Below are 26,353 nucleotides of genomic sequence, written 5' to 3'. Positions count from 1 at the left end.
TCCCTGGACTGGGCGTTAAGTTTGGGCCTTCAAGTTTTTTTTTTTTTGGTTATAGATAGGATTATTATTATTATTATTATTATTATTATTTTTTTTTTTTTTTTTTTTTTTTTTTTTTTTTGCGGGTGGGTCTTATTAATAAGTCTTGTGTTAGTGTTATGACCATGCTTAAATTTTTGTTATGCTTGTACTTAATTTTTTTTTTTTAATTTATGCAGGTTGAGATTGCTAAAAACTTGTTATTGTTCAGTGAAACTACAACAATACTTTTTATATAAATTAGGTTCTATTTCTCATTTGCTCTACATTTGAAAGTCATTTTTTATTTTACGCTCCGTTTGTTTTGATGTAAAATATTTGCAAGAAAATATTTTCATATTTTACAGTGTTTGTTTTGTAGTAAAACATTTAGTCAATGGTAAAATATTTTCAGTCAAACAATACAACTAAGGCAAATAAGTGTAAAATATTTTGCGCTTAAAAAATTGATAAAATATTTTACATTTGCAGCTGTCACTGTCAACAGTCCTGATCAGCCCCTTTCTCACGTTCTTTCAGTTTCTCTCCACCACCCAGCCCACCTTCACTCATCTCCTTCCTATCACCAGCTCTACCTTCTCCGGCAGTCCCTTGGGACTTTTGACTATCGGCATCAATGTTCTCGACGAGAGTAAAGCCGGTGCAAATCGACAACCACTACCCCTTTTATGGTGCAGATCGGTGATAAGGTCGGTAGTGGGGTGGGTCGTCGTCAGATTTGAGTGCCGGTGTCTCCCTCTTAGTGGTGGGGTGGGTCGTCGGTGATGGGTTTTGGTGGGCTGGGTTATGAGTGTTGGGTTTTGGTGGGCTGGTTTTGGTGTTTTCAGGTCTGGTTTTGAGTTTGGGGTTTGGTTTTTGGTGGCCAGAACTGCTATAATTGTGGTGGTTTGTGGGTTTTGATGGTGGCTGAATAAGGGTGGGTTTCATTGATCTTTGATTTTCGAATTTTTGTTTTCATTTGGTATTGTTGCCTCCTGTTGGTGGTTGTTGTTGTGGTGGTGTGACCGTGTGAGTGGTGGTGTTTAGTCACTAGATTTTGGTGGCAGTGGGGCGGTGGTGGCTATTTTTTTTTCCTCTTTCCAATTTGGATTTTGGGTGGTTAGTAGTGGCGGTGGTGCTTGTATTTGGTGGCTGGTGGTTGTTTACATTTTCAAATTTCTAATCTTGCCAAACACTTGAAAATGTTTTCAAATGAAAATATTTTACAGTAAAATTTTTTACATGTAAAATATTTTATATTTGAAAATATTTTACATCGAAACAAACAAAGCGTTAGTCTTTATAAAATATGCTTCTGGATATGAAAAACTTAAAAAAAAGAAAAAGAAAAATTAAATGAGTCTCAAAAAGGATCAATGGATAAATTTGTTATTAGTAATAAACAAAATATAACACAAAATTTGGATGAAAATATCACAAATGAGCAAGAAATTCCCCAAAATAATTTAGAAGAAAATGATGTTCAATTTCGCAATACAACAAATCTTGATAACGAACTTCAAAATAATTTAGAAGAAAATGAAAATAATGAAGAAAAATATAATATAAAAATATTAAATAAACATTAATTTAATGAATATATAAGTATTCATTTTTAGTTTTTGCCTTAGTCCCCAAAATGTCTAGGGCCGCCCCTGAGTAGCATTGAAGCTAAATACTTATATATTAGCTATTTTAGTTTCACAAAAACACAAAAATACATGCCATACGGTCCGACCAGAACGGACTATACTTTTTGATTCGATTAACTATGAATCGGGTACGGTCCGACCACGTTAACCGATTCACAGTTAAAGATACATGCCATACATGCCCTTGTTTTTGCGGTTCTTTTAGCCTTAAGAAACTCTCTATGCAAGAAAAGCATGGATCCGTGGGAACCGTAGTTGAACCGCACGGGTCTTAAAACCGTGAATAGTTCTCACGGTTCCTTTCTTTTAGCAAATACCGGTTGAAATTAAAGATTTGGCCAGCATGCACTTTGGATTTTTTTTATCAGATTTGGAACCAAAAGACTTGTGGGAGAAAAAGAAAACAAACTGAGAAAAAGGAGATGACAAAGTAGGGGCTGTGTGAAGTTGAAGTAGCAAGCTAGTAACCCAGCATAGATCGCCAGTCACGGCCTTCATCTTCGTCTTCTGCTTCTATTTCTTCTTCTTACGTCTTTTTCTCCACCTTATCTTTCTTCTTTCCGTCTCCACTGCTATGGTTTTCATTTCTCACCTTCTTTCTGTTTTTGTTGGTGTTTTTGATTCTTTTGAATTCCTTTTTACGTTTCCAAGGCCCTTTCACGTGACTTGCATTGGGTAAGAAGAGAACTTTTAATTTTTGAATTAAAGATGGCAAAATGTTTCAGCCAATAGATTTTTGCAACTGAGCTCATGATGTGACTATTGATAGATTGATATGTGACAAGTATTTGATGACTGTTAACCTAGCCCACCGGTGAATACAAAAGAAGAATCAAATTGAGTAAAACAAAAAAAATAAAAACATATAAGGCCTCCACTAGTTATTGAGGACTTGACACACTTAGGTGCACTCAGGTGCCTTCATCTTCATCTTCTTGCACGATAGTGAATACGACATGCGTTTTGAAAGTCACGTGCTGTTCTTTCTTGCACGTGTGAACACCATCAAAAAGCGTTCTCTCCTCTACTCTTCTCTTTCGTCTTTCTCCAACCAAAATATGAGTCTCGGCGATGATTTTCCTCTACATTCATACACCACCGAGCACGACTTCATCGCCACCCTCAACTCCGCTTTCCAATCCCTCAGTTTCAACAACACCACCACCACCACCAACAGCAATCCCCATGTCCTCTCCGAACCCAAACCCAAATCCAAATCCAAATCCAAAAAGCGTTCGGACCCACATCACAACTCAGACGAAAACGACCAATGCGGCCACCCCGAAATCCAAGACAACAAGTGCATCAACTGCAAGAAAAAACTCCTCGACGACAACTTCGGCGTGTCGTTCAGCTACGTCCGCAAAGGCTTACGCTTCAGCCACAAAGAGATCGCTCGCCTTCGCGACCTCCAATCCCACGAGAAACTCAAGCACAAAAAGCTCGTCTTGGTTCTCGATCTCGACCAGACCTTGATCCACGTCACCACCTCGTCCAAAACCAAACAATCCCAAACCTCGTCGTCTGGTAACGACCACTTCACATTGAATTCGCTTCAGAAGACAGTGAAACTGAGACCCTTCGTACGGCCTTTTCTTAAAGAAGCGAGTACGATGTTTGAGTTTTACATATACACTACGGCAGACAAAGCTTACGCATTGGAGATGACGAGGTTGTTGGACCCAGAAAACGTTTACTTCGGTACGAGGATTATCTCTCGGGACGATAGTCCTCGGAGTGACCAAAAGAGCCTCGACCTTGTTCTCGCCCCCGAACGAATGGTTCTAGTACTTGATGACACCGAGGATGTCTGGTTGAATCATAGGCCTAACTTGGTTTCCATTGAGAGATACACTTACTTTGGTTCATATTCAATCACCGATGAGAGCGAAACCGAAGGCGCGCTTGTAAAGAGTCTAAGAGTGCTTAAACTGGTTCATGGTTTGTTCTTTCACAAGAAATTGGAGGTGGGTTTTGTGCAAAGAGATGTGAGGGTGATACTGCGAATGCTACGTGGTGAGGTACTCAAAGGGTGTAATGTGTTTATTAGCAATTTGGACTCCAGGGTTTGTGTTATGGCGGAGGAGTTGGGTGCAATGCGTGCTATGGAGCTTGAAGAATCGGTGACCCATGTGGTTTCTTTGGTTGTGGGATCAGAGGAGTGTCTGTGGGCTGAGCGGGAGAAGAGGTTTTTGGTTCATCCCAGGTGGATTGAAGCTGCCTATTACCTGTTTGAAAGAATGCCTGAACAGGATTTTCCCATTAGCCTCAAAAAGTTTAGGTGAGTGAGAGATTTAAGTTTAAACCTTTTTAAAAAAAAAAAAAAAAATCATATACATGTTAGTGTAACAATTGGTTGGCTAGAGTAATTTTTCATTAACATAAACAATAATATTATTTTTAGTATTTTCGAGTTGTCATTGCAGTGTAGGCTGGGAGTGAATGAGTTATTTGTTGTATTTGGCTTGGGATTGGGGATACAATTTGAATTGAACTACAACTGATGAAAATGTATATTATAGTGAATACAATGGCATTGACAGAGAAGTTTAATTCTGATCATTGAGTGTTGCAGTAATGGATGTGAGCTTGAGAACTCCTTTGTTTGCCCAAGACTTGTGTTTGTCTTGTTCCTAATTGAGGTGGAAGCTACCAATTGCGGTCTCCTCAAAGAATCACTGGCAGTAAATTGGTGTATGTCATGTTGCTTCTTACGGAGACTATTGTCAATTTGTCATTTGTCGATGAAGTCCTTCCAAAAGCAGTTCATTGGCAGTGAGGTTTGTGAGACTACACCTTGCTCACCTCATTACAAATAAATTTATCATAATTCACCGGACTAATACTCTGTTTAATAACGATTATCAACTAAAACATCTGAAAATGAGTGATTTGCAATGAAAATTATAGTTTTGGGGGACTTTGTAGAGGACTAGGGCTCCTAGCCAGTTCAATTCAGCGCATGGCAAGTTTGCCAATATCTGAGGATAGTCTTGCATGTAGTGTTTTTGAAGATTAAATTCTATCAAGTACTTGTTGTAAACTCTTTGATTTACTCCCTCCAATAAGAATATGCCACATCATCATATTACTAAAACATAAAGAGATTAAATTCTATAAAGATGTGGTGTAAAATTTAAGTTTTATCCCTTCAATCCTAACATGCCACCTCATTATATAATGTCACAATAGCTTAAATAAAATTTCTCTAGAATCACCTAATACGTTATAATGAACATTATGATACATATCTCAAAGTGTTAGGCACAGCTTGAAGCCAAAATTTTCTAGATACTTTGGTAGCAACACATTAACATTCCACATTACAGAAAAAAATTATTTAGTCCTGTAAGATTAGTACCCTGTTTGCCGTTGTGTTTGGATTAAGGTGGAGATGAAATTCATTCTGAAAACGACTTGCCGTTGTGACTGCTCCCATAAAAACCAACTATTGTCACTTGCTCCTCTTTATTTTTATTACTTTTTGGGTTTTCTTAAAATTTTCCAAAAATAATCAATTGACTGACTTCAATTGTGAAATTCTCAATCTAGGTTCTAAAGTATCTTTATATTGATTATACATCTTGAAAGCTCAATGTTGACTTTTGTCTATGTTGTGTTTATCACAATGATATAAAAATTTTCTTAGATTACAAGGAAGATTATTATCTACATTTGAAATTTAGCTTTGCATAGACTTGGGCTTTGTGAGTAGTCTCTATGAGATTGGGCTCCGAAATATCTTGTAGTCTCTATGAGATTGTTTTTATGCGACAAAATTAATGAATAAAACTTACGTCTAGTTCCTTAATTGTATGTTTGGTTAGGATTTTGGAGATAATGGAAAAAGGGAAGTGAAAAATAGGAGAGAAAATTAGTGGGAGGAGTGTTGGTTGAGAGGAGGAGAGAAAAATGATGGGATCTGACTATTTTCTCTTTGGGTCTACCAAAACTTAATCTCTCAAAAATTGGAAGAAAATAGGAGTGAAAATTCGGGGCAAAATTTTGGATGCAAATACCCACGCACTTGTCAATGTTCACAACATATATGCTTTTTTTTTTTTTTTTTGGTGCTATTTGTTTCTTATAATATCCTAGGTGCTATTTGGTAATTCTTTTCTTTTTTCCCATCAATCATGGGTTTTTTTAGAAATCAATTTTGGGTTCTTGAAATTTTTTGTGCTTTAAAAAAAAAAAAAAAAAAGAAGTGCCCATTCATATATATATTTTTAATAAAAATATATATAAAAAGTGTTATTTTTGGTTTTATCTAGTAGGGACATGATTGTAAATTTATACAAACCACATTTTATATCCTTCCATATTTCTTTTCAGCCAAACAAAAATTTCTATCTCTCTATTTTTCCGTTTTCCCATTCAAACACAAATGAGGGAAACTAAAATTCCTTCTATCATTTCACTTTTCAATCTTACCAACCAAACGAACCCTAGGTATTATACCATAGATTTGCCAATTAAATCCAAACATATAATTGCTTTGAATTTAATTCTACTTGAGAAAGATAATATTATTTGTGTAGTTTTGGTCTAAATCATAGCCCATACACATTAAAGTATTAGCAAGCTCAATTGATTAAAAAGGCTATTAATTGTTGGGAAAAATATTGTCTCACATTAGTTTATGTGTGTGTTTGGGATGAGCTGAATTTTTTTATCTTATCTCCACTTTTAGCTTATTTTTGCTACTATTTATAAGTTTCATTGAATTTTTTTGTACTATTCATGAGTTTCACTGCATTATTTAGCTAACTTTTATCTTTATCTACAGTATTTTTAGTAAAAAGTTTTTAGTTTTTGCTAAATAAGTTGTTATCAAATGAACACTACATCTACTTTTTCACACATATATCCACAATTGATGCGAAAATGTTTACATTTTAATACATAAAATTGAACATGAAAAAAAAAAGATGTAAAATAATGGGTGTGAGAGAATCAAAATGTTTTTGTACCCCATAAGTAGTAAATCTAAGTATATTCCATAGTGCTAATGAGTTCACATTTTAAAAAAAAATGAAAAATAGCGGGTAATTCATAGGTGCATAAATAAGTTGTTCTCAAATGAACACTACATCTACTTTTTCACACATATATCCACAATTGATGCGAAAATGTTTACATTTTAATACATAAAATTGAACATGAAAAAAAAAAAAGATGTGAAATAATGGGTGTGAGAGAATCAAAATGTTTTTGTACCCCATAAGTAGTAAATCTGAATATATTCCATAGCGCTAATGAGTTCACATTTAAAAAAATGAAAAATAGAGGGTAATTCATAGGTGCATAAAAATGTAATTCATAGGTATAATCAGCCTTTGGTGGAAGAACAAAAAGGGTTACACTCATATGCAAGATTAAGTGTTTGTTCGAGAATAATTTATCCAACTTTTTGTTGAAAATTTTTTGATGAAAATATGCTAAAATATACTTGTATCTTGAAACATTTAAAAAAAGAGAGAAAAAACAAGAAAAAAAGTTTTAAAAAACTGTATATAAAAGTTTAAAATTAAAATGTGATGCCAAATTCATCCTAAGTTTCTTCTAGGTAAACTCCATACTTCTCCTGTAGCCTCATTCACTTCTACTTAGAATCAAGAAAACTGCAGAGTATCAAAATCAAATGAATTGGCCGGATATAATTCTTTAATGAATGGGTTAATTAAACTAATTAACAGAATTAGTTAGATTATTGACCTATAAGATGACTACAGCTGGATTAATCACCCACAATGCACGTGTCACAACTAACTTTGCTAACAGATAAATATTACATAGGAAACACGACAAGTAGCACAAGTACGCAGACTAACAAAATGATTGCAGTTTCCGCAGTATAATTCAAACTGCAACTATGTTCATCTAGGATAGAAAAAGTAAGATTAAAAGAAATATTTTTACTATTTAATCTCAACTATAGAGTGAACCCATTTTTCAGTTTCAGTTATTATTTGTTAATCGTTATACACAAATAAGAGAGAGAGAGAGAGAGAGAGAGAGAGAGAGAGAGCTGTCTTGTCACTATCTTTTGCTAATTAAAGAAACTTCCAAGATTCACCATGAAGATAATTTCCGAGAGGGGTTTTCCACAAGATGACTATGACGACTATGATGATACACTTGAAGAAAATACTGAGGAGACTTGTGAACATCTATGTGTTTATAGAGGAAAGTGTGTGAGCTGTGAGAGGCTAGCATTCAAGAACGTTCATCAGGGTATGTGGTTGTGGCTTAACAAAGAAGAAATGGATCGGATTCGGAAGGTCGAGTCGGAGAAATTGTTAGAAGATAAGAAGATGGTTTTGGTTCTTGATCTAGATCAAACTCTGATTCATTCAACAGAACAAGAAAAATATCTGAGAACTCCTCAAGAACTCATGCAACATGAGTTAAGGGATAGCCTATTCCGTCTGAGTCGACCTTGGGAAAAGATGATGCTCAAGTTGAGACCTTTTGTTCATACTTTTCTGAAAGAAGCGAGTACCATGTTTGAGATTTATATGTGTACAACGGGTACACGAAGCTATGCGTTGAAAGTGACTGAGTTTCTTGACCCTGAAAGAGTTTACTTCAAGTACTCAAGAATCATTGCACGTGAAGATTTATTTGAAACAGACGAAAAGAGTCTTGATCTTGTGCTAAGGGAGCAACGCATGGTTCTTGCTCTTGATGATACCAAGAGCGTGTGGAGAAAGAATGAAGTAAACTTGATTCTTGTTAAGAAGTATCATTACTTTGATTCAGATGATGACTTGAGTCATGTATCTCATTCTGCATTGGAAACTGATGAAGATGAGACCATTGGCACCCTCCCCGCTGTTCTTGAAGAACTTAAAGTAATACACAGACTGTTTTTCAACCCAAAATTTGAAGCTGGTTTAAGTCATAGAAATGTTGGATTAATATTTGCTCGCCGTAGCGTTCTTCGAGGGTGCACATTATCCTTCAAACATATTTTCCCTTCAGATTTTATGCGTGAAAATTCGCGTCTCTGGTTGATGGCAGAGGAGTTAGGGGCCAAATTTTCAATGGATAATTTGTTATACCCCATCACGCATATGGTCACTTGGTTTGCCACAGCGGAGGAGTTTCAGGAGGCAGAGCTGGAAGAATTTATTTTGGTCCATCCAAAGTGGCTACGTGCTTGCTACTATGCAGTCAGTAGGGTATCTGAAAACGATTATCTGATTAAGCCGAAAGATTAGTAGTTGAGATGATCTTTGTTCACTTCTATTAGCAGCACAGGTATAATTTCCAATTCTTTTGCAGTTGGTGAAATAGGGGATTTTTCTTTTCCTTAACAAAGAAATTCAGGGTTCTTTACTTTTAATTTTTAGAGCTTGATTTTAAGTAGTTAATGCTACGTGAGGAATTGAATTCTTCCTCAATAGTGATGAGGAGACATAGTTACAATGGTTTATCTCCTTGCTGATGTCTACAATTTCTTATGTGAATTTGGCCTTAGAAATTAAAACGATTCTACCCTGTTGGATATATCCAAATTTTGCTATTGTTAGATGGAAACTAATTTTGTATCTGCAATTACATGAATTGTAGAGTGGAAGAGTATTTGGCCAAGTTAGTCTAACATTAGGTGGTAAATGGATCTTGAATCATAGTTTAGCATACATAGAGAGTGGAAGCGAAAAGTGATTACTATCACCAAAAGTTAATAAACAGAGAACAGAAGCCACAATGCATCAACACTAGGTTATGCCGAGTGAATCATCATATGCAAGAAACAGCACTGCATTGGTCACTAATTTTTCTTTCAATACTAATGTGGTTCATAAATTTTTTAAATTTGCTCATCAGCCATCGATCCCCAGCACATGGCATGTGATAGGCTTAGTAATCACATAAGATTATATGTAGTTCACTCTAATCCCATGCACCCCATAGCCACCATCCCAAACTGCTTGCTTGTTAATTGAACCAGCCCTAGTACTGCGTACACACAAACTAATCCTAAGGTGCCCTTTGACCATGGCTCTCGCTGCACGCCTTACTCAAGCTGATGTTGCTAAATTGGACATATATTTTTAGATGTTACTGTAACGACATGCAATTTTTTTTTTTTTTTTTTTTTTTTGGTGCATTTTGCGTAACCAGATTTGAGACTTTTTTTTTTTTTTTTTTTTTTTTTTTTTTTTTTTTTTGATTTGATGCTACAAAAAAATTTAAAATTGATAGGGAGTTTATTTTGCATTCCCAGATGGGAATCCTAATTAATAGCACTTCAAAGACTAGAGCTTGTGAGTAGTTATCGCCGTATCGGACTCCCATGTATCCCTTAGGATCTATGAGATTTGTCATGCAGTTAGGATTGTAGGAATTATTTTTTAGCTTCCATGATGTCTAATATACAAGATTTAGTCCTCGGGTGGCTCAAAGGCTGGGTTGAACAATTCAGCCAAAAGGGATAAAAAGGGTTCATTTTAACTTAATTAGTTACGGCCGGCTCTATGGTGGAGCAAAAAATGCAACCGCCTAAGGCCCCAAGTAAAAAAAAGGCCCCTAAATTTTAACCAATAGGATTATTTATAATCAATAAATAAAATAATTTTTTTTATTAGATGAAAAACAAATAAAAAAATAGAGAAAAATGCAACGTCGTCCACAATATTTTTCACAACACTTTTACAACTAATGCTAAGTAACAAGTTATTACAGCCTATTGTTGATGGCAAAAAAATAATTATAGTGATATTTTCAAATAAAAAACAAAAAGCAGTTTAAAATCTAGGATTTGTTGTAAAAAATATTGTGAATGTTGCACTTCTAAAAAAAAAAGAATAATAATAAGAATTTAATTAGCAAACTTTTACTAGTTTTCATCTAAATCTACCACTAACACCACTGTTTTACTTACCACTATCAATCTACCACATCAACAAGTATGAAAAATTTTGTCAAATTTTTTTTGTCTTAAAAATTCAAAAAAAGAAAAAAAAAAAAATTCTATGTAGTTCATGTTAATTAGTAGTAATTTTGCATCTAAATAAGATGATCAATTTTCGCCTTAGGCCCCCAAATGCATCAAGCCGCCCCTGTTACGATACCTGAGATGTAGTACATTATATACTACAATTGAATGTAAACACTTTGTTATTATTTGTTTTCAATTAGTTAATGCAACTAGACTAGGTATTGAATTTATATATATAACGTAACTAAGTTTCAGATATACATACATACATACACACATATATATATATATATATTTTTTTTTTTGGTAACTAAGTTTTACCTAAAGGTAATTTTCAGTTTTATATCCTATAATATATAAATGTTTTCATAGTATAAAGAATAGTAAATAAATAAAAAACGTCCATAAAACCTAATCCATATGTCCTGCCAACGCCAAGTAAAAAAAAATATTTTTAAAAAAGGTCACAGTCAAATACAAGATTAAAGCTTTTTCTATCAAAAAGAAAAAGAAAAAGAAAACCGAAATTTTCTTCAATCAAAAACATTATACTTGTCTAACCTCATTCATTTGTATGGAAATTTAATTTAAATGAATATGGTGTTATCCATCTATATCTATATAATATCTAATATCTGAAACATAGTATTTATTGTTGATATGCTCCTCTTAAGTCATATCAATGCAGCATTTAGGTTCATTTAGTTCACTTTAGACCATTATGATCAGTTTGGTCCATTCAATCTACTTCGGTTCAGTGTGCTCCATTCAGTCTATTTTGATTCAATTTGGTCCATTCAGCCTAGTTTGCTTCATTTTGGCCCACTTCGGTCCATTTGAGCAATCATAATATTTCCTTGAGAAAAAATTGCAAAATTTAAAACACTTTTAAATGAGAAATATAGATAGATTAATTTAAAAAATATAATATATTATAACAATTATACTTTGTTAGAAAATAATTGCAATGTTTTAAGAAGAGTTTGAGACTAATACTTTCTTAGAAGAAATGCTAAGAAAGTAAGAAAAGAAATATGAGAGAGGAGAGAGGTGGGTTACAACAAGAGATTGTCTAGAGATTTTAGGATAGATGAGGGAGATCGATTTAGAGAAAGAAGAGGAAAAAAAAGAGTGAAGAATAGAAAAGAGAAGAGATATATAAAACATAATTAAAAAGATATATATGTTCATCACATCAGCCGTTTGTAAAAATTTTTATTAAAAAGTTTGTATCTCTAACATTATTCTAACAGAATTAGTTAAATAGTTAATAACCTATAAGATAAATACAGCTGGATTAAACACCCACGTACACTGCACGTGTCACAACTAACTTTGCTAACAGATAAATATTACGTAGGAAAAACTACAAGTAGCCCAAGTACACCGACTAACTAAACGATTGCAGTTTAATTCAAACTGCATCTATGTTGATGTGTGCGTGCTTCCTTTAGCTTGTTTTTCCACCATTTCCAATATAAAAGTAAGATTAAAAGAAATATTTTTACTATTTAATCTCAATTATAGAATGAACCCATTTTTCTTATCGGTAAATGAATCAATTCTAAGTATATAGGAGAAAAAAAAAAAAAGAATTTATAATAGTGCGTTTTTGGTTCTCTAAACTCTCACACACTCCAGAAGTTTACATTTATTATTTGTTTCGTTACAAAAGAGCGAGAGAGAGATAGAGGGGTTGTCTTGTCACTATCTTTTGCTAAAGAACTTCCAAGATTCACCATGAAGATAATTTCCGAGAGGGATTTTACACAAGATGATCACTATGACGACTTTGATGATACCCCTGAAGAAAATACTGAGGAGACTTGTGCACATCTATGTGTTATTAGAGGAAAGTGTGTGAGCTGTGAGAGGGTAGCATTGAAGTACGTTCATCAGGGTATGTGGTTGTGGCTTAACAAAGATGAATGGGATCGGATTCGGAAGGTAGAGTCAGCGAAATTGTTAGAAGATAAGAAGATGGTTTTGGTTCTTGATCTAGATCAAACTCTGGTTCATTCAACAGAACAAGAAAAATATCTGAGAACCCCTCAAGAACTCTTGCAACATAACTTAAGGGATAGCCTATTCCGTGTGAGACGACCTTGGGGAATGATGATGGTCAAGTTGAGACCTTTTGTTCACACTTTTCTGAGAGCAGCAAGTACCATGTTTGAGATTTATATGTGCACAATGTGTACACGAAGTTATGCGTTGCAAGTGGCTGAATTTCTTGGCCCCGAAAATTTTTACTTCAAGTCATCAAGAATCATTGCACGTGAAGATTTACTGGAAACAGGCGAAAAGACTCTTGATCTTGTGCTAGGAGAGGAACGCATGGTTCTTATTCTTGATGATTCCAAGAGTGTGTGGAGTAATCATCCATTCAACTTGATTCATATCAAGAGGAATCGTTATTTTGATTCAGATCCTGATAGCTGGACTGCTGATGAAATTGACTACGCTGGCCCGCTCATCACCCTTCTCCAAAGACGTAATCCACAGACTGTTTTTCAACCCAAAATTTGAAGCCGGTCTTCAGTATAGAGATGTGAGATACATACTTGCTCGCCGTGACGTTCTCCGAGGGTGTATATTATCCTTCAAACATATTTTCACTCCCGATTTTAGGCCTGAAAGTTCGCGTCTCTGGTTGATGGCAGAGGAGTTAGGGGCCAAATTTTCGATGGATAATTTGATAAGCCCCATCACACATGTAGTCACTTGGTTTGCCACAGCGGAGGAGTTTCAAGAGGCAGAGCTGGAAGGAATTATTTTGGTCCATCCAAAGTGGCTATGTGCTTGCTACTATGCAGTCAGTAGGGTATCCGAAAAAGATTATCCGATCAAGCCGAAAGATTAGAAGTTGAGATGATCTTTGTTCACTTCTATTAACAGCACAGGTCTAATTTCCAGTTTTTTGTTGTTAAATGTTCTTTGCAGTTAGTGAAATAGGGGTTGTTAAATGTTCTTTAGAGCTTGATTTTAAGTAGCTAAAGCTACGTGACGAATTGAATTCTTCCTCAGTTGTGAAGAGGAAACATAGTTACAGTGGTTTAACTCCTTGCTGATGTCTACAATTTCTTATGTGAATGTGGCCTTGAAAATTGAAACGATTCTACCCTGTTGAATATATGCTATTGTTGCTATTTGTTTGATGGAAACTTATTTTGAATCTGCAATTACATGAATTGTAGGAGTGGAAGAAAATTTAGCTATGTTAGTCTAACATTAAGTGGTAAAACTGATCTTGAATCATAGTTTAACATACATAGAGAATAAAAGCAGAAAGTGTTTACTATCACCAAAAGTTAATAAACAGAGAATAGAAGCCACAATGAACCACCACTAGGTTATGCCCAGTGAATCATCATATGCAAGAAACAGCATCCATCGATATCAAGAGATGGCATGTCATAGGCCTAGTAATCACATACGATGATATTTAGTTCACTCTAATACCATGCATCCCACCCAAAATTGCTTGCTTAATATCAATTGAACCAGCCCAAGCACTGCATGCACACAAATTCATCCTAACGTGCCCTTGTCTATGGCAGTCGCTGCATGTCTTACTCCATCTGATATTGCTATTGTAGACATCCTTTTTTTATTTTTTTATTTTTTATTTTTTGCATAACAGGATGTGAGCTTGAGAGTTCCATTGTTTGCTCAAGTGGTCCAAGAATTGTCTTATTCCTGACTGAGGTGCAGGCTACCTAATGCGATTGCGGTCTCCTCAAAGAATTACAGGCAGTGAATTGGTGTGTTAGGTTACTTCTCCAGAGACTATTGTCAATGAAGTCTTTCCAAAATGTTGAAGTTGCTGTGTGATTGTGTAGTGTTGTGTGATTGAATGGTAAGTGGAAGCATAAAACAGAGAATACACAAAGATTTATGTGATTTAGCCTAAAGGCCTACGTCCACAGTGAGAAAGTCCTTGACGACTACATATTATATTAAGCACTTGTATTACAATGAACTTAATGTAGGGTTTATATACTAGAGAATACTTGATTGACCAGGTTTTTGAAAAGTTAGGTGATATAATTTTGGACTTGTGTTTGTTGACACAAATGAAATGATCCATATGTTTAAGAGTAGGGTAAAGTAAAACTTAAATTCAGTTCTTCTAAATCTAATACCCTAGGCTAACCATAGACTAACCTAAGGTTAGTATGCTTGTTCTACAAACATAAGCCTACAATTGGTTTGGGCCACTTAGGGCCATAATATGTCTTACACAAAAAAAATTCATTGGCAGTGGAGGTCATTACAACTAAATAAATCGTCCTAATACTTTATTTAATAATGATCATCAATTAAAACATATAAAAATGAGTGATTTGCAATGCTAAAATTATAATTTTGGGCGACTTTCTAGAGGAATTGAGCCCCTAGCCAGTTCAATTCAGCACATGGCAAGTTTGCCAATATCTGAGGCTAGTCTTGCACGTGGTGTTTTTAAACTATGGATGCAAATTCTAATGCAGAGCCTGTAGATGTCCCAAACAATTCCTAGGGCCTCTTTTTAATAACAATACCAGATTTTCAATTCAATATGTCAACTTATAATGTAAACTAATATTAAAAAAAAAAAAAAAATCTGAAACAATAATCCCAGAAGTCTTTGATCTCTTCCATCTATAGATAATGTAAGAATCAACAAAAAAATAGCATCAAATTTTGCAAAGAGATCACATTTTGCATGCAGAAAACTTGAAATTTTATGTGTGGGAGCATCATTAGTCTTTGCAAAAGCACCGACCCTTAGGCTGGTAAACCATCAATTTTCCATCTTTATAGCATCATTTTCTCATTATATAAAGCACTACTTTCATCAAACAAAGTCCTTTAACAACATGAACTGAAAAATCACACAAATAAAATTGTATTTTTAGGACTTTTTGGTTTTCTTAAATTTTTCCTAAAATAATCAAGTGCTGACTCCAAACACATATTTGCTTTGAATTTAATTCTACTTGAGAAAAATAATACTATATTTGTAGTATTGATCTAAATCATAGCCCATAGACAATAACAATAAGCTCAAGCTGCTCAACTGGTTAAAAAGATTATTTATTGTTGGGAAAAATTTGGTTTCACAAAATCCTATTTAGGTGAGGAAAACGTATCCTTCTGTCATTTCCGCTTTCCTCCAAACTCCAATCTTAGACAAAAAGGGGCATTCTTATTCAAATCGCCTAAAAGGTATTGCTCAAGGCAGCCCCCTCTCCCCTGTGCCAATAAACATTTTTTTTGCATCAACTTGATTTGCAATCAATTCTTCCAGCTTTATGAAAAAAGAAAGGAGGATCAGCCATGTTCGGTATACTGATGACATGATCATTGCTATCAAAAGCGGGGTCTATTCAGAAAAAATATATAATAGGTTTTGAAAATTGGTTCACTTCCACTATTTCACACATATATTCACAATTGGTATGGAAATGTCCACATTTTAACACAAAAAAGTGGATGTGAAAAAAGAGATGTTAAATAGTGGATATGAAATGTACATAATTATGTACCCTATAAATGGTGATCTCAGTATAACCCATAGATCTAGTGAGTTCATAGTAGAAAAAAGGGTAATTCATCGGTGAATGAAAATGTATTCCATAGGTGCAATTAGCGTTTAGCAAAGGCAGCCCCACTTGAAGCCCAGAGGTTCAAGAATTAAAAAAAAAGGTCATATACAGGATTTAGTTTCTTCTAACGAAACTCCATACTTGTCCAGCCTCAATTAATTCTACAAAGAATTAAGAAAACGGAATTGAGTATCAACATCTAATGAATTGGATAAAGATTCATTAATGAATTAAATCAATACATTGGCCTCTGTTTTATATATACAACTAAACAGAGAATCTACACTTGATCTTAGCCACAGGTGCTGCTAATTCTCTAGCCAATTGATCTCTTAAGAATAGATTTGTAAGTTCTTTTGACTTGTGCAACTGCCCTCACTATGTTAGTGATATTCTAAGGGTTGAGGCCAGTTTAGCCTTTTTGTTTGTAGCCTTATTTCTTGCTTTAAAAAAACTGAACAGAGGATCCAACCAACTTAACAGAATTAGCTAGATAGCTATCCTATAAGATGACTACAACTGGATTAATAACCCACGTGTACTGCACGTGACACAACAAACTTTGCATGGGAAATACGACAAGTAGCCCAAGTAAACAAAGTAACTAAACGATTACAGTTTATGCAGTATAATTCAAACTGCATCTATGTTGATCTGTGTGCGCTTCCTTTAGCCTGCTCTTCTGAGATAGAGAATGAACCCATTTTTCTTATAAGTAGATGAATCCATTCCAAATATATAGGACTTAAAATAAAGTATATAAGAGTGAGTTTTTGGTTCTCTAATTAAACTCCAACACACTCCAGGCGTTTCAGTTATTATTCGTTAAGAGAGAGAGAGAGAGAGAGAGAGAGGTTGTCTTGTCACTATCTTTTGCTAAAGAAACTTCCAAGATTCACCATGAAGACAATTTCCGAGAGGGGTTTTCCACAAGATGACTATGACGACTTTGATGATACACCTGAAGAAAATACTGAGAAGACTTGTCTACATCCATGTGTTTTTAGAGGAAAGTGTGTGAGCTGTGAGACGATAGCATTGAAGTACGTTCATCAGGGTATGTGGCTGTGGCTTAACAAAGATGAAATGGATCGGATTCGGAAGATAGAGTCAGAGAAATTGTTAGAAGATAAGAAGATGGTTTTGGTTCTTGATCTAGATCAAACTCTGATTCATTCAACAAGACAAGAAAAATATCTGAGAACCCCTCAAGAACTCTTGCAACATGAGTTAAGGGATAGCCTATTCCGTCTGAATCGACCTTGGGAAAAGATGATGCTCAAGTTGAGACCTTCCGTTCACACTTTTCTGAAAGAAGCAGGTACCATGTTTGAGATTTATATGTGCACAACAGGTACACGAAGTTATGCGTTGAAAGCGACTGAGTTTCTTGACCCTGAGAATGTTTACTTCATTTCATCAAGAATCATTGCACGTGAAGATTTACTTGAAATTAACGAAAAGAGTCTTGATCTTGTGTTAAAGGAGGAACGCATGGTTCTTATTCTTGATGATACCGTGAGTGTGTGGAGTAACCATGAATCAAACTTGATTCCTGTTAAGAAGTATCGTTACTTTGATTCAGATCATGATTTGGGCGTTGTATCTCTTTCTGCATTGGGCACTGATGAAGGCGAGACCACGGGTGCGCTCACCACCGTTCTTCAACAGCTTAAACTAATACACAGACTGTTTTTCAACCCAAAATTTGAAGGTGGTCTTCAGGATAGAGATGTTAGAGACATACTTAATCGCCTTAGGGTTCTCCAAGGGTGTACATTATCCTTCAAACATATTTTCCCTTCTGATTTTAGGCCCGAAAATTCGCGTCTCTGGCTGATGGCAGAGGAGTTAGGGGCCAAAATTTCTATGGATAATTTGATAAACCCCATCACCCATGTGGTCACTTGGTTTGCCACAGCGGAGGAGTTTGAGGAGGCAGAGATGGAAGAAATTATTTTGGTCCATCCAAAGTGGTTACGTGCATGCTACAAAGCATTAGAAAGGGTATCTGAAAAAGAGTATCTGATTAAGCCGAAAGATTAGAAGTTGGGATGATCTTTGTTCACTTCTATTAACAGCACAGGTATAATTTCCAGGTTTTTTTTTTTTTTTAGTTAAATGTTCTTTCCAGTTAGTGAGAGTTTTTTTTCCTAGACAAAGAAATTCAGGGTTCTTTACTTTTAATTGTTAGAGCTTGATTTTAAGTAGTTAATGCTACGTGAGGAATTGAATTCTTCCATAATTGTGATGAGGAGACATAGTTACAGTGGTTCATCTCCTTATTGATTTCTACAATTTCCTATGTGAATGTGACCTTGGAAATTGAAACGATTCTGCCCTGTTGAATTTATGCTATTGTTACTATTTGTTTGATGGAAACTTATTTTGTATGTGCAATTACATGACTTGTTGGAGTGGAAGAATATTTTAACTCAATTAATTGTAGGAGTGGAAGAATAGTTTCATTTACTATTTGTTAGATGGACTACCCAAAGTTTTACTCAATTAATTATTAGGTGGTACTATCGCATATCCTTGATGCAAAGGTCACTTCATAAGTATAAGTACTTGTGAAGTGTGTGAAGGAAAGGGTTAAGATTTAAGTCTCTAAAAAAAAGTTTCACATACATATACATTTAGATTAGGTTAAAGTAGAAATTCTATTTTATTATATATATATATATATATATATAATTTATTAGGTAGTAAAACTGAGCTTAAACCATAGTTTAACAAATATAGAGGATGGAAGCGAAAAGTGATTACTAGCTAAAAGTTAATAAACAGTGAATAGAAGCCACAATGCACCAATACTAGGTTATGCCCAGTATTATATCATCATATGCAAGAAATAGCACTTCATTGGCCACTTGTTTTTCTTTCAATACAACCCCTTTTAATACTTAGGTGCGGTTTGGATCCGTGTTTACTGCGTCCCGTTTGCAAAAATGCACGTTTCAGCTTTTTTTTTTTTTTTTTTTTTTTTTTTTCAGCTGCAAAGGTTGACCTTTCAACTGTGAACAGTGCACAGATGTACTATTTACGGACCTACAAATATCACTTTTTAACAACTTTTTCATTAAAAATGGGTCCCACGATACTATTCACATATTTAAAAATTATTTTGCTACAGTATTTTCAGTTTTCAGTTTTAATAAAATAAGTTCTATCCAAACAAACTCTTAGAGTGCGTTTGGATTGGGCGTTTTTTGCCCAATCCGCGTTTGCGTTTTTCAGTTTTTTTTTTTTTTTTTTTTTTTTCACGCGATTTTCCCACAAGCGGCTACTGTTCATGCACTGTTCAATGAACAGTAGCCACAAACTTTGACTTTTCAAATTTTTTTACCAATCACAGCACATCGTGTACTGTTCACGGACCCACAAATTTCACTTTTCAGCAACTTTTTCATTAAAAATGGGTCCCACGATACTATTCACACATTTAAAAATTATTTCGCTACAGTGTTTTTCAGTTTTCAGTTTCAATTTTCAGTTTTCAGCTGTATCCAAACGGACCCTTAGTGTGGCTTATAAAATTTTTAAACTTGCTCCGCATCGATTGATCCCAAGCGCATGGCATGCCATAGGCTTATTAATCACATACATACGATGATATATGGTTCATCCCTACCACATGTCATTAGCCTCATAGGCTTAGCAATCACATATGGTGATATATAGTTCACCCCACCAACCCACCAATTGTACCCCACCAACCCAAACTGCTTGTTTGTCAATTGAACCAGCCCAAGCACAGCGTTCACACAAATTAATCCTAACGTGCCCTTGACTATGGCACTCACTGCATGCCTTACTCAAGCTGATATCATAAATTTAGGGGACTTTCTAGAGGACTAGAGCACCTAGCCTGTTCAATTCAGCACATGGCGAGTTTTCCAATATCTGAGGCTAGTCTTGCACGTAGTTTTTTTGAACTATGGATGCATAATCTAATGCAGAACCTGTAGATGTCCCAAACAATAATTTCAAGTCAACTAATATTATAAAAGTAAAATACGATTAACATTCTTGAGGTTTGAGCTATTGACGATTAGTTTCAAGACATTTCAAAACTAACCAACTTAATCTTTAATCACCATGGTGAAAGAGAGGAGAAGAATGAACAACAATTTAAGGATTAAATTAGTCACTTTTGAAATATCTTGGACTTGACTGATATTCGTTTAAACTTTAGGAGTGTTGATTGTATTTTACTCAATTTAAAAATAAAAAAAAAAATCTGAAACCATAATCCCAACAATAAATGATATCCTTATAAGGAAAATGTGAAACAATCTTAAGGTAAAAGAAATCCTGGTGTCTACACCAACAATCCTAGTTGGCATAACTAGACAAAATCTAATGGAAAATTATTGGGTACTGAGCGCATGGATGGTGTTATATATATTGACTAGGGGGGCAATGACCCCCCCTAAATTTTTATTTAAAAAAAATATTAGTATATTAATAGATACTAATTTTAGCAATTTTGTTCAATAAAATTACACTTTGTCCTCACTTAACAATGCCATCAATTTCTTTAAGAGTAATGTTATAGCCATAAACATTTTTACAAACTATTAAAGTAGCAAATTTTTATTGGTTCGCACACTTGCATCATTTTTTATTTATCAATAATCACTCAGCACATTAGCAATTTGTAAAATTTTTGTAGTTTTAGCATTTTTCACCTTTTAAAGGCCATAAAAATTAATAGATTAAATTTAAAACAAAATATAAAAGCCCAAAAAAATTAGTCCAACAACAAAAATTACTAATAATAAAACTAAAAAAAAATTAAGCTCAATCAATCTATTTTACCAAAAACTCAACTTGGCCATTTAAAAAGTTTTAAACAAAAATTCTTAGTAGTAAAGTAGTAGAGTTAAAGGTTGGAGTTTCCACACACAAATAGTAGTAGAGCCGCCACTCCAAATTTCAAGTTTTGGCTTTGCCCCTAACTGAGCGTTGTAATGTGGTGCTCATTTCTTTTGCATGCATGGTAGATCTCATCTTAAATTTAATTAGTGGGATTTATTATGAATGTGAAAGAATGGAGTACTACGTCAATGTACTCCAAAAGCACCTCATAATTTACTCAAAAAAAAAAAGAAAAAAGAACCTCATAATTAATTGAGTAAAACTTTGGGTAGTCATGTATCAAATCAATTAGCATTGAATATTAACATTCATCATCCAACTACACCGAGTGGACTCTAATTGATTTGAAACATTTGGTGGTGCATCGATACCACTTTGGTATTGCTCCAATATGTTATGACCAAGCAACTATAAGTCTTCTCTGGTGAACAATGTACAATCTGTCTCAGGTAATCCTTGCATCAAACCTAAAGGCGTTGAATCATTTATCCCTAATGAAACATCCTACTCATCAAGGACAGGGTTGGTTGTGGAGGGCTTAAACTTAAACTTAAAAAAAAAAAAAAAAAATTCAATAATATAAATAAAATTGAACAATAAAATAAAAAATAAAACTTAAAAGAAAATTACCTTAAGTTATATGGTGAAAAGAAAATTGTGTAAGTCCAATTTTTTTTTTTAATTATTATAAAACAAAAAATTATGATATATTTGAATAATAATATAATGAAACTCCTTATAAATTTTTTGAAAACTTGAGCAAAAAAAAGATTGAGATGAAAGGGTTAACTACAGGTCAAATTGCAACGCTTTGACTCAAAATTAGTATTTCGATAGGCAGACAAAATGAGGAAATTGGCACTCTGAGCTTTTGAAGCCTGATTTTGACTATGTTCAATTTTTTGTTTTGCGTTCTTACCATTTTTTTTTGGGATAAATATGAATTGCATAACTTTGAGACGGAAGAGTTTATATCAAAGTCTAAGTCAAGAACCAACAAAAAACATAACATCAAATTTTGCAAAGAGAGACCCAATTTTGCAAATCGAAAACCTGAAACTTTCTGTGTGTGGGGGGGAGCATCATTACTCTTTGTAAAAGCCATGACCCTTAGGGTAGTAAACCACCATTTTCTCATCTTCATAGCATCATTTTTTTATTACACAAACCACTATTTTCATCGAACATAAACCTTTAACAACATGAACCGAAAAGTCACACAAAACACGTTCTAGTTCACATCCTAGCTTTGTGTTCATCTGAATTTCAAGAAATTCATCCTTCAACCCATCATCAACTCCTCAAATTCATTAGTTTCAAGACACGTCAAGATCATCTCAAACATAAAATCAAAAATGTTCTGAATTGGGTCAGATGGAAATCCCACCAAATCAACATGAGGTGCTGAAGGCACAATTCTTTCATTAAAAGGTAGGGAAAGAGCTTGTGATTTGGTAAGAGAGGAAGTAGCAACACCATCTTGTGTATAGCTTGATCCATCCTTGAAGATAATCCACCACTTGTTTCTTTACAAGATGTAGTGAAGGTGGATATAGCACCCTAACATTTTTGCATTATTTAATTTTAGGCATATATACAACATGTTTGGATTTGATGATAATGAATATATGGTTAGATTATGAACCTGACATGATGAAATATGATATGATAAGATGATATGTGATGAACATGCATAATTGGACCAAATTGGAATGTGATAATCCATGATTGCGGTACGAAAAGTACTTTCAAGACAAACATGATAATTATATGACGAACATGATTCTTGATTCTTGTTTATGAATGTTGAAGCATATGTTTGCGTAATGATGGCATGAAATAGATTGTATGTTTATTAGATCATTGCATGCTATGACCATTAAATTCTTGAAGTTTGACCTTCGAAAAAGGCAAAATGAGTGCGTAAACCCTTCACATCTTGTAAGCCTAGGCTATAAGATTAGATTTTGGGTTCAAGATGAGTGATTTTCCAAAGTAAATTTATGTTTTAAAAATGAGTCAAATATATATATATATATATATATACATAATTTTTTCTTTAAATTATAATTAGGAAAATAAGCCATATAATTATTTGTTTTTTATTTATTTATTTATGTATTTTCATGAAAGACAATTGTGGTGGTCCTGACCCAGCAACCTTGGGCTTTTGGACCTAAACCCCCCAATCTATTTGTACTCTGAGTTGAGCTTGTCCCACAATGGGAAGTTCTAGAAATGGCTCTAAAGGTTACTAATGAATTCAAACTGTCATCTAAACCCTAGATTCTCTTGATTTTAGCTCAGTCAAGATGATGATTTGTATATATAGCCGAGCACCTACCTAGGGATCCAAGTAGGATTCCCTAATCTCCCATACGTATATTTCCTTCTCGTGTTTCACTTCCCTAAAATTTTCCAACCCCCTAAATCTTGTCTCTACTCCTCTATTTATAATCTCCCCTTAGTGGGATTGTCATTGTTACGCCCCAAACCCAAAAGGGTCCAAAGAATGAGAAAAACATCTCAAGGGTACATATAGATTTTTCCTTTTTGATAATTCAATCCAAAGTAATTCATACCAAATACCAACATCAATAATTTTTCATGATAATTTCATTTAAAATAATCCCAAAATAAGTCAGAGCTCTAAGCAATAACTATAAGGACTATTGGCCACAATAGAATAGAGGTTTGAATAAATACAATTACATATCATCAACTTGTCCCATTAGTGAGAATAAAGTCATAACCACTGTTAAATATAAAAGAATGAGTCAAGCCTACTCTATAGGATGTACATCATCTAAATATCAACATCACAAAAGTTTAGCCTCCATCAGTAGTTAGTCTAACTACTGCTAGCCACAAAAACCTGTCTCAAAATGATTGTTGCCTACTTTGAAAAAGTTTGTAAAAGAAGTAGATGAGACAGAGCCCAGTAAGTAGCACAATTAATGGGAGTGGGGGAAAATGCAGGTTTCATGATGATGAATATAAACATGCACTAATTTGGGAATTCCAATTTGATTTTTGAAAAATCAATTTCAGTAATAACACGACAAGGATGATTTAAATAGTTTAGCACAAAGCTCCTTAAAATGTTTACCATGAAACTACATAATATCTATATATACTATGAGCAGTAACTATACCATTCCAAAACTAAGAAGTTTAACCCAAGGTCACAAGACAAGCCGTCATAAAGACGTTAGGTATGCCACAAAGACATCAGTTATGCCACGAAGACATCAAGTTATGCCACAAAGACATCAAATATGCCATGAAGACATCAATTATGCCACAAAGACATTAAGTTATGCCACGAAGACATCAAATATGCCACAAAGACATCAATCCGCTACAAAGACAGGTTGCCAAGATACCTATGTCACAAAGACTGCATCATCTGGCTGGGTAATCACACCTGTCACGGCACAAGGGTAAAAACAACATAGAGCTCACAGTTAAATGAAAATGAAACTCGTAGTTTGTTTCCAAGTAGTTTCATAAAACCTTTTAATAACCAAGCATTTCACAAAGTTCTCAAAATTTTCAAAATCATTTCTTGTCACTAATATTTTCTATCAATTTCCCAAATATCATAAGTCAAGATAAAACATCTTTAGAATTTGCAAATAATGCAATAAATCCGTAAAATTCATTCCCAAGAATTTTATAATAGGTGCTTATCTTTTTCATGCCAAATATTCATGTATTTCTCCATATGCAATACCAAATATGATGCACTTTTCATAAATACTCATATATAATGGGGTCACAACACAATAATTTTTAAGAAAACATAATCCCACAAATAATTTTCTAAAATGTGTTTGACCCAAAAACACTGTTTATGCAACATTTTTTTTTTTTTTTTCATTAAAAAGCTACTTACCTTGCAACCTGCAAAAAACCTAACTCTCTAAGCTTCAAAGGAAATGAGCTAGAACCTAAACGATATCAAGTAAACCTATCACAATAAGCATAAAACTTGAAATTGTATCTAGCTACAAATTAGGAATTACCAAATAAGTACTTTATTAGGCAAGCCTAGTATTTAACCTCATCAAATGTATTCCACTTCCAAAGTTTCTCAATAAATTAATTTACAAGGCATAGGCTCCAATTTATAAACTTAAATCATTTAAGGTATTATCTCTAACATCAAAACTTCAACACTTAATAAGTAGTTCCAACAAGATTTACACCACATCAACAAGAGACCCATGATACCAAAAATCACAATATCCTCCAAGACTAACAATTTAGAACTTCAACTAACTCCAAATAATCAATAAAAATTATATTCACTATTTATTTCACATTAAAAAGCCAAAACCCCAAAATCTTCACCATTTAGATAGGCACCATTGTAAAAACTATAAACCCACTCATCAAATAAATCCACCAAGACAAAACTCATACATATAAACACATGAATATCACTTCCAAAGCTCATAAATCACATGAGTATCATTATCGAAACTTAGATTAAAATAACCTCAAGCAAAAGCATATAAACCCACCAAAAGATTAGGAGTCTTACCTTAAATCAAAAGAGATGAAACTGCCTTAGAGGTTCCTAGAGAGTTTTTCGGTGATCTTGCCGAAAAAATGGTGGTGGATATATGGTGGTGAGGAGTGGTACTGATAGGAGAGTATGAGGGAATGAGAGAGAAGTGTTTGTTGTGTTTATGAGGAAATGAAGAGAAAACAAGTGGAGATGGCCAGCCAAGAGAGTGAGGGAGTGTGTGAGATGTGTGGTGGGTAGTAAATGGGGTAGATCGAGGCCCTCTGGGGAATGGGCTGCCAATTCGGGAATGGGTCAATATTCTCTGTTCGCACAATAATGTAGTTTTTATTCTAGTTCAAATAAAATTGTATTTTTATTAATTTCCAATTTTCTTTAAAAAAATCATTAAATAATCAAGTGGCAACTCCAATTATAAAACTCTTAATCTAGGTGGTAAAGTTTCTCACAATGATATGAAGTTTTTTATAGAGTACAAGGAAGACCATTATTTACATTTGGAAATTAGCATTGCATAGACTTGTGTTTGTGACTAGTTATTGGGCTTTGAAATATAAATCTTGTAGTCTGTATGAGATTTTTATACGTGATATAATTAATGAATAAAACTTACGTATAGGTTTTTAAGTTCTATACCTTAGATTTCTCAATTAAATCCAATCATATAATTCTTTTGAAACTAGTTCTACTTGAGAAAGATAATACAATTTGTGTAGTATTGATT

At 34.1% G+C, this 26,353-nt stretch overlaps 3 protein-coding genes across 3 annotated transcripts; all 3 read left to right on the top strand.

The window, feature by feature from the left end:
* Positions 1 to 2,586: 2,586 nt before the first annotated feature.
* On the top strand, positions 2,587 to 9,014 carry LOC115964397. Its single transcript, XM_031083715.1, has 3 exons — positions 2,587 to 3,951; positions 4,246 to 4,480; positions 7,727 to 9,014. The coding sequence occupies exons 1-3, from the start codon at positions 2,627 to 2,629 to the stop codon at positions 8,894 to 8,896; spliced, it is 2,730 nt and encodes a 909-aa protein (XP_030939575.1). The 5' UTR covers positions 2,587 to 2,626; the 3' UTR covers positions 8,897 to 9,014.
* A 3,196-nt stretch (positions 9,015 to 12,210) lies between these two features.
* On the top strand, positions 12,211 to 14,576 carry LOC115966113 (RNA polymerase II C-terminal domain phosphatase-like 4). The gene is made up of 2 exons (XM_031085452.1): positions 12,211 to 13,523; positions 14,264 to 14,576. Exon 1 carries the CDS (start codon positions 12,361 to 12,363, stop codon positions 13,147 to 13,149), a length of 789 nt encoding a protein of 262 aa, XP_030941312.1. The 5' UTR covers positions 12,211 to 12,360; the 3' UTR covers positions 13,150 to 13,523; positions 14,264 to 14,576.
* Positions 14,577 to 17,019: 2,443 nt separating this feature from the next.
* LOC115962556 (RNA polymerase II C-terminal domain phosphatase-like 4) lies at positions 17,020 to 18,541 on the top strand. Its single transcript, XM_031081412.1, has one exon. The coding sequence runs from the start codon at positions 17,112 to 17,114 to the stop codon at positions 18,255 to 18,257; it is 1,146 nt and encodes a 381-aa protein (XP_030937272.1). The 5' UTR covers positions 17,020 to 17,111; the 3' UTR covers positions 18,258 to 18,541.
* The last annotated feature ends 7,812 nt before the right edge of the window (positions 18,542 to 26,353 follow it).

The sequence above is a fragment of the Quercus lobata genome, chromosome 10 (assembly GCF_001633185.2).
Source record: "Quercus lobata isolate SW786 chromosome 10, ValleyOak3.0 Primary Assembly, whole genome shotgun sequence".
In the NCBI taxonomy this organism is placed as follows: domain Eukaryota; kingdom Viridiplantae; phylum Streptophyta; class Magnoliopsida; order Fagales; family Fagaceae; genus Quercus; species Quercus lobata.
This window is presented reverse-complemented; position numbering and strand designations above follow the sequence as displayed.

Coding starts and splice junctions, on each gene's coding strand:
- LOC115964397 (XM_031083715.1), top strand. CDS start 2,627: ATGCGTTTTGAAAGTCACGTGCTGTTCTTTCTTGCACGTGTGAACACC. Junction 3,952..4,245: donor ATTAGCCTCAAAAAGTTTAG/GTGAGTGAGAGA, acceptor TGAGTGTTGCAG/TAATGGATGTGAGCTTGAGA. Junction 4,481..7,726: donor CTACACCTTGCTCACCTCAT/TACAAATAAATT, acceptor ATCTTTTGCTAA/TTAAAGAAACTTCCAAGATT.
- LOC115962556 (XM_031081412.1), top strand. CDS start 17,112: ATGAAGACAATTTCCGAGAGGGGTTTTCCACAAGATGACTATGACGAC.
- LOC115966113 (XM_031085452.1), top strand. CDS start 12,361: ATGAAGATAATTTCCGAGAGGGATTTTACACAAGATGATCACTATGAC.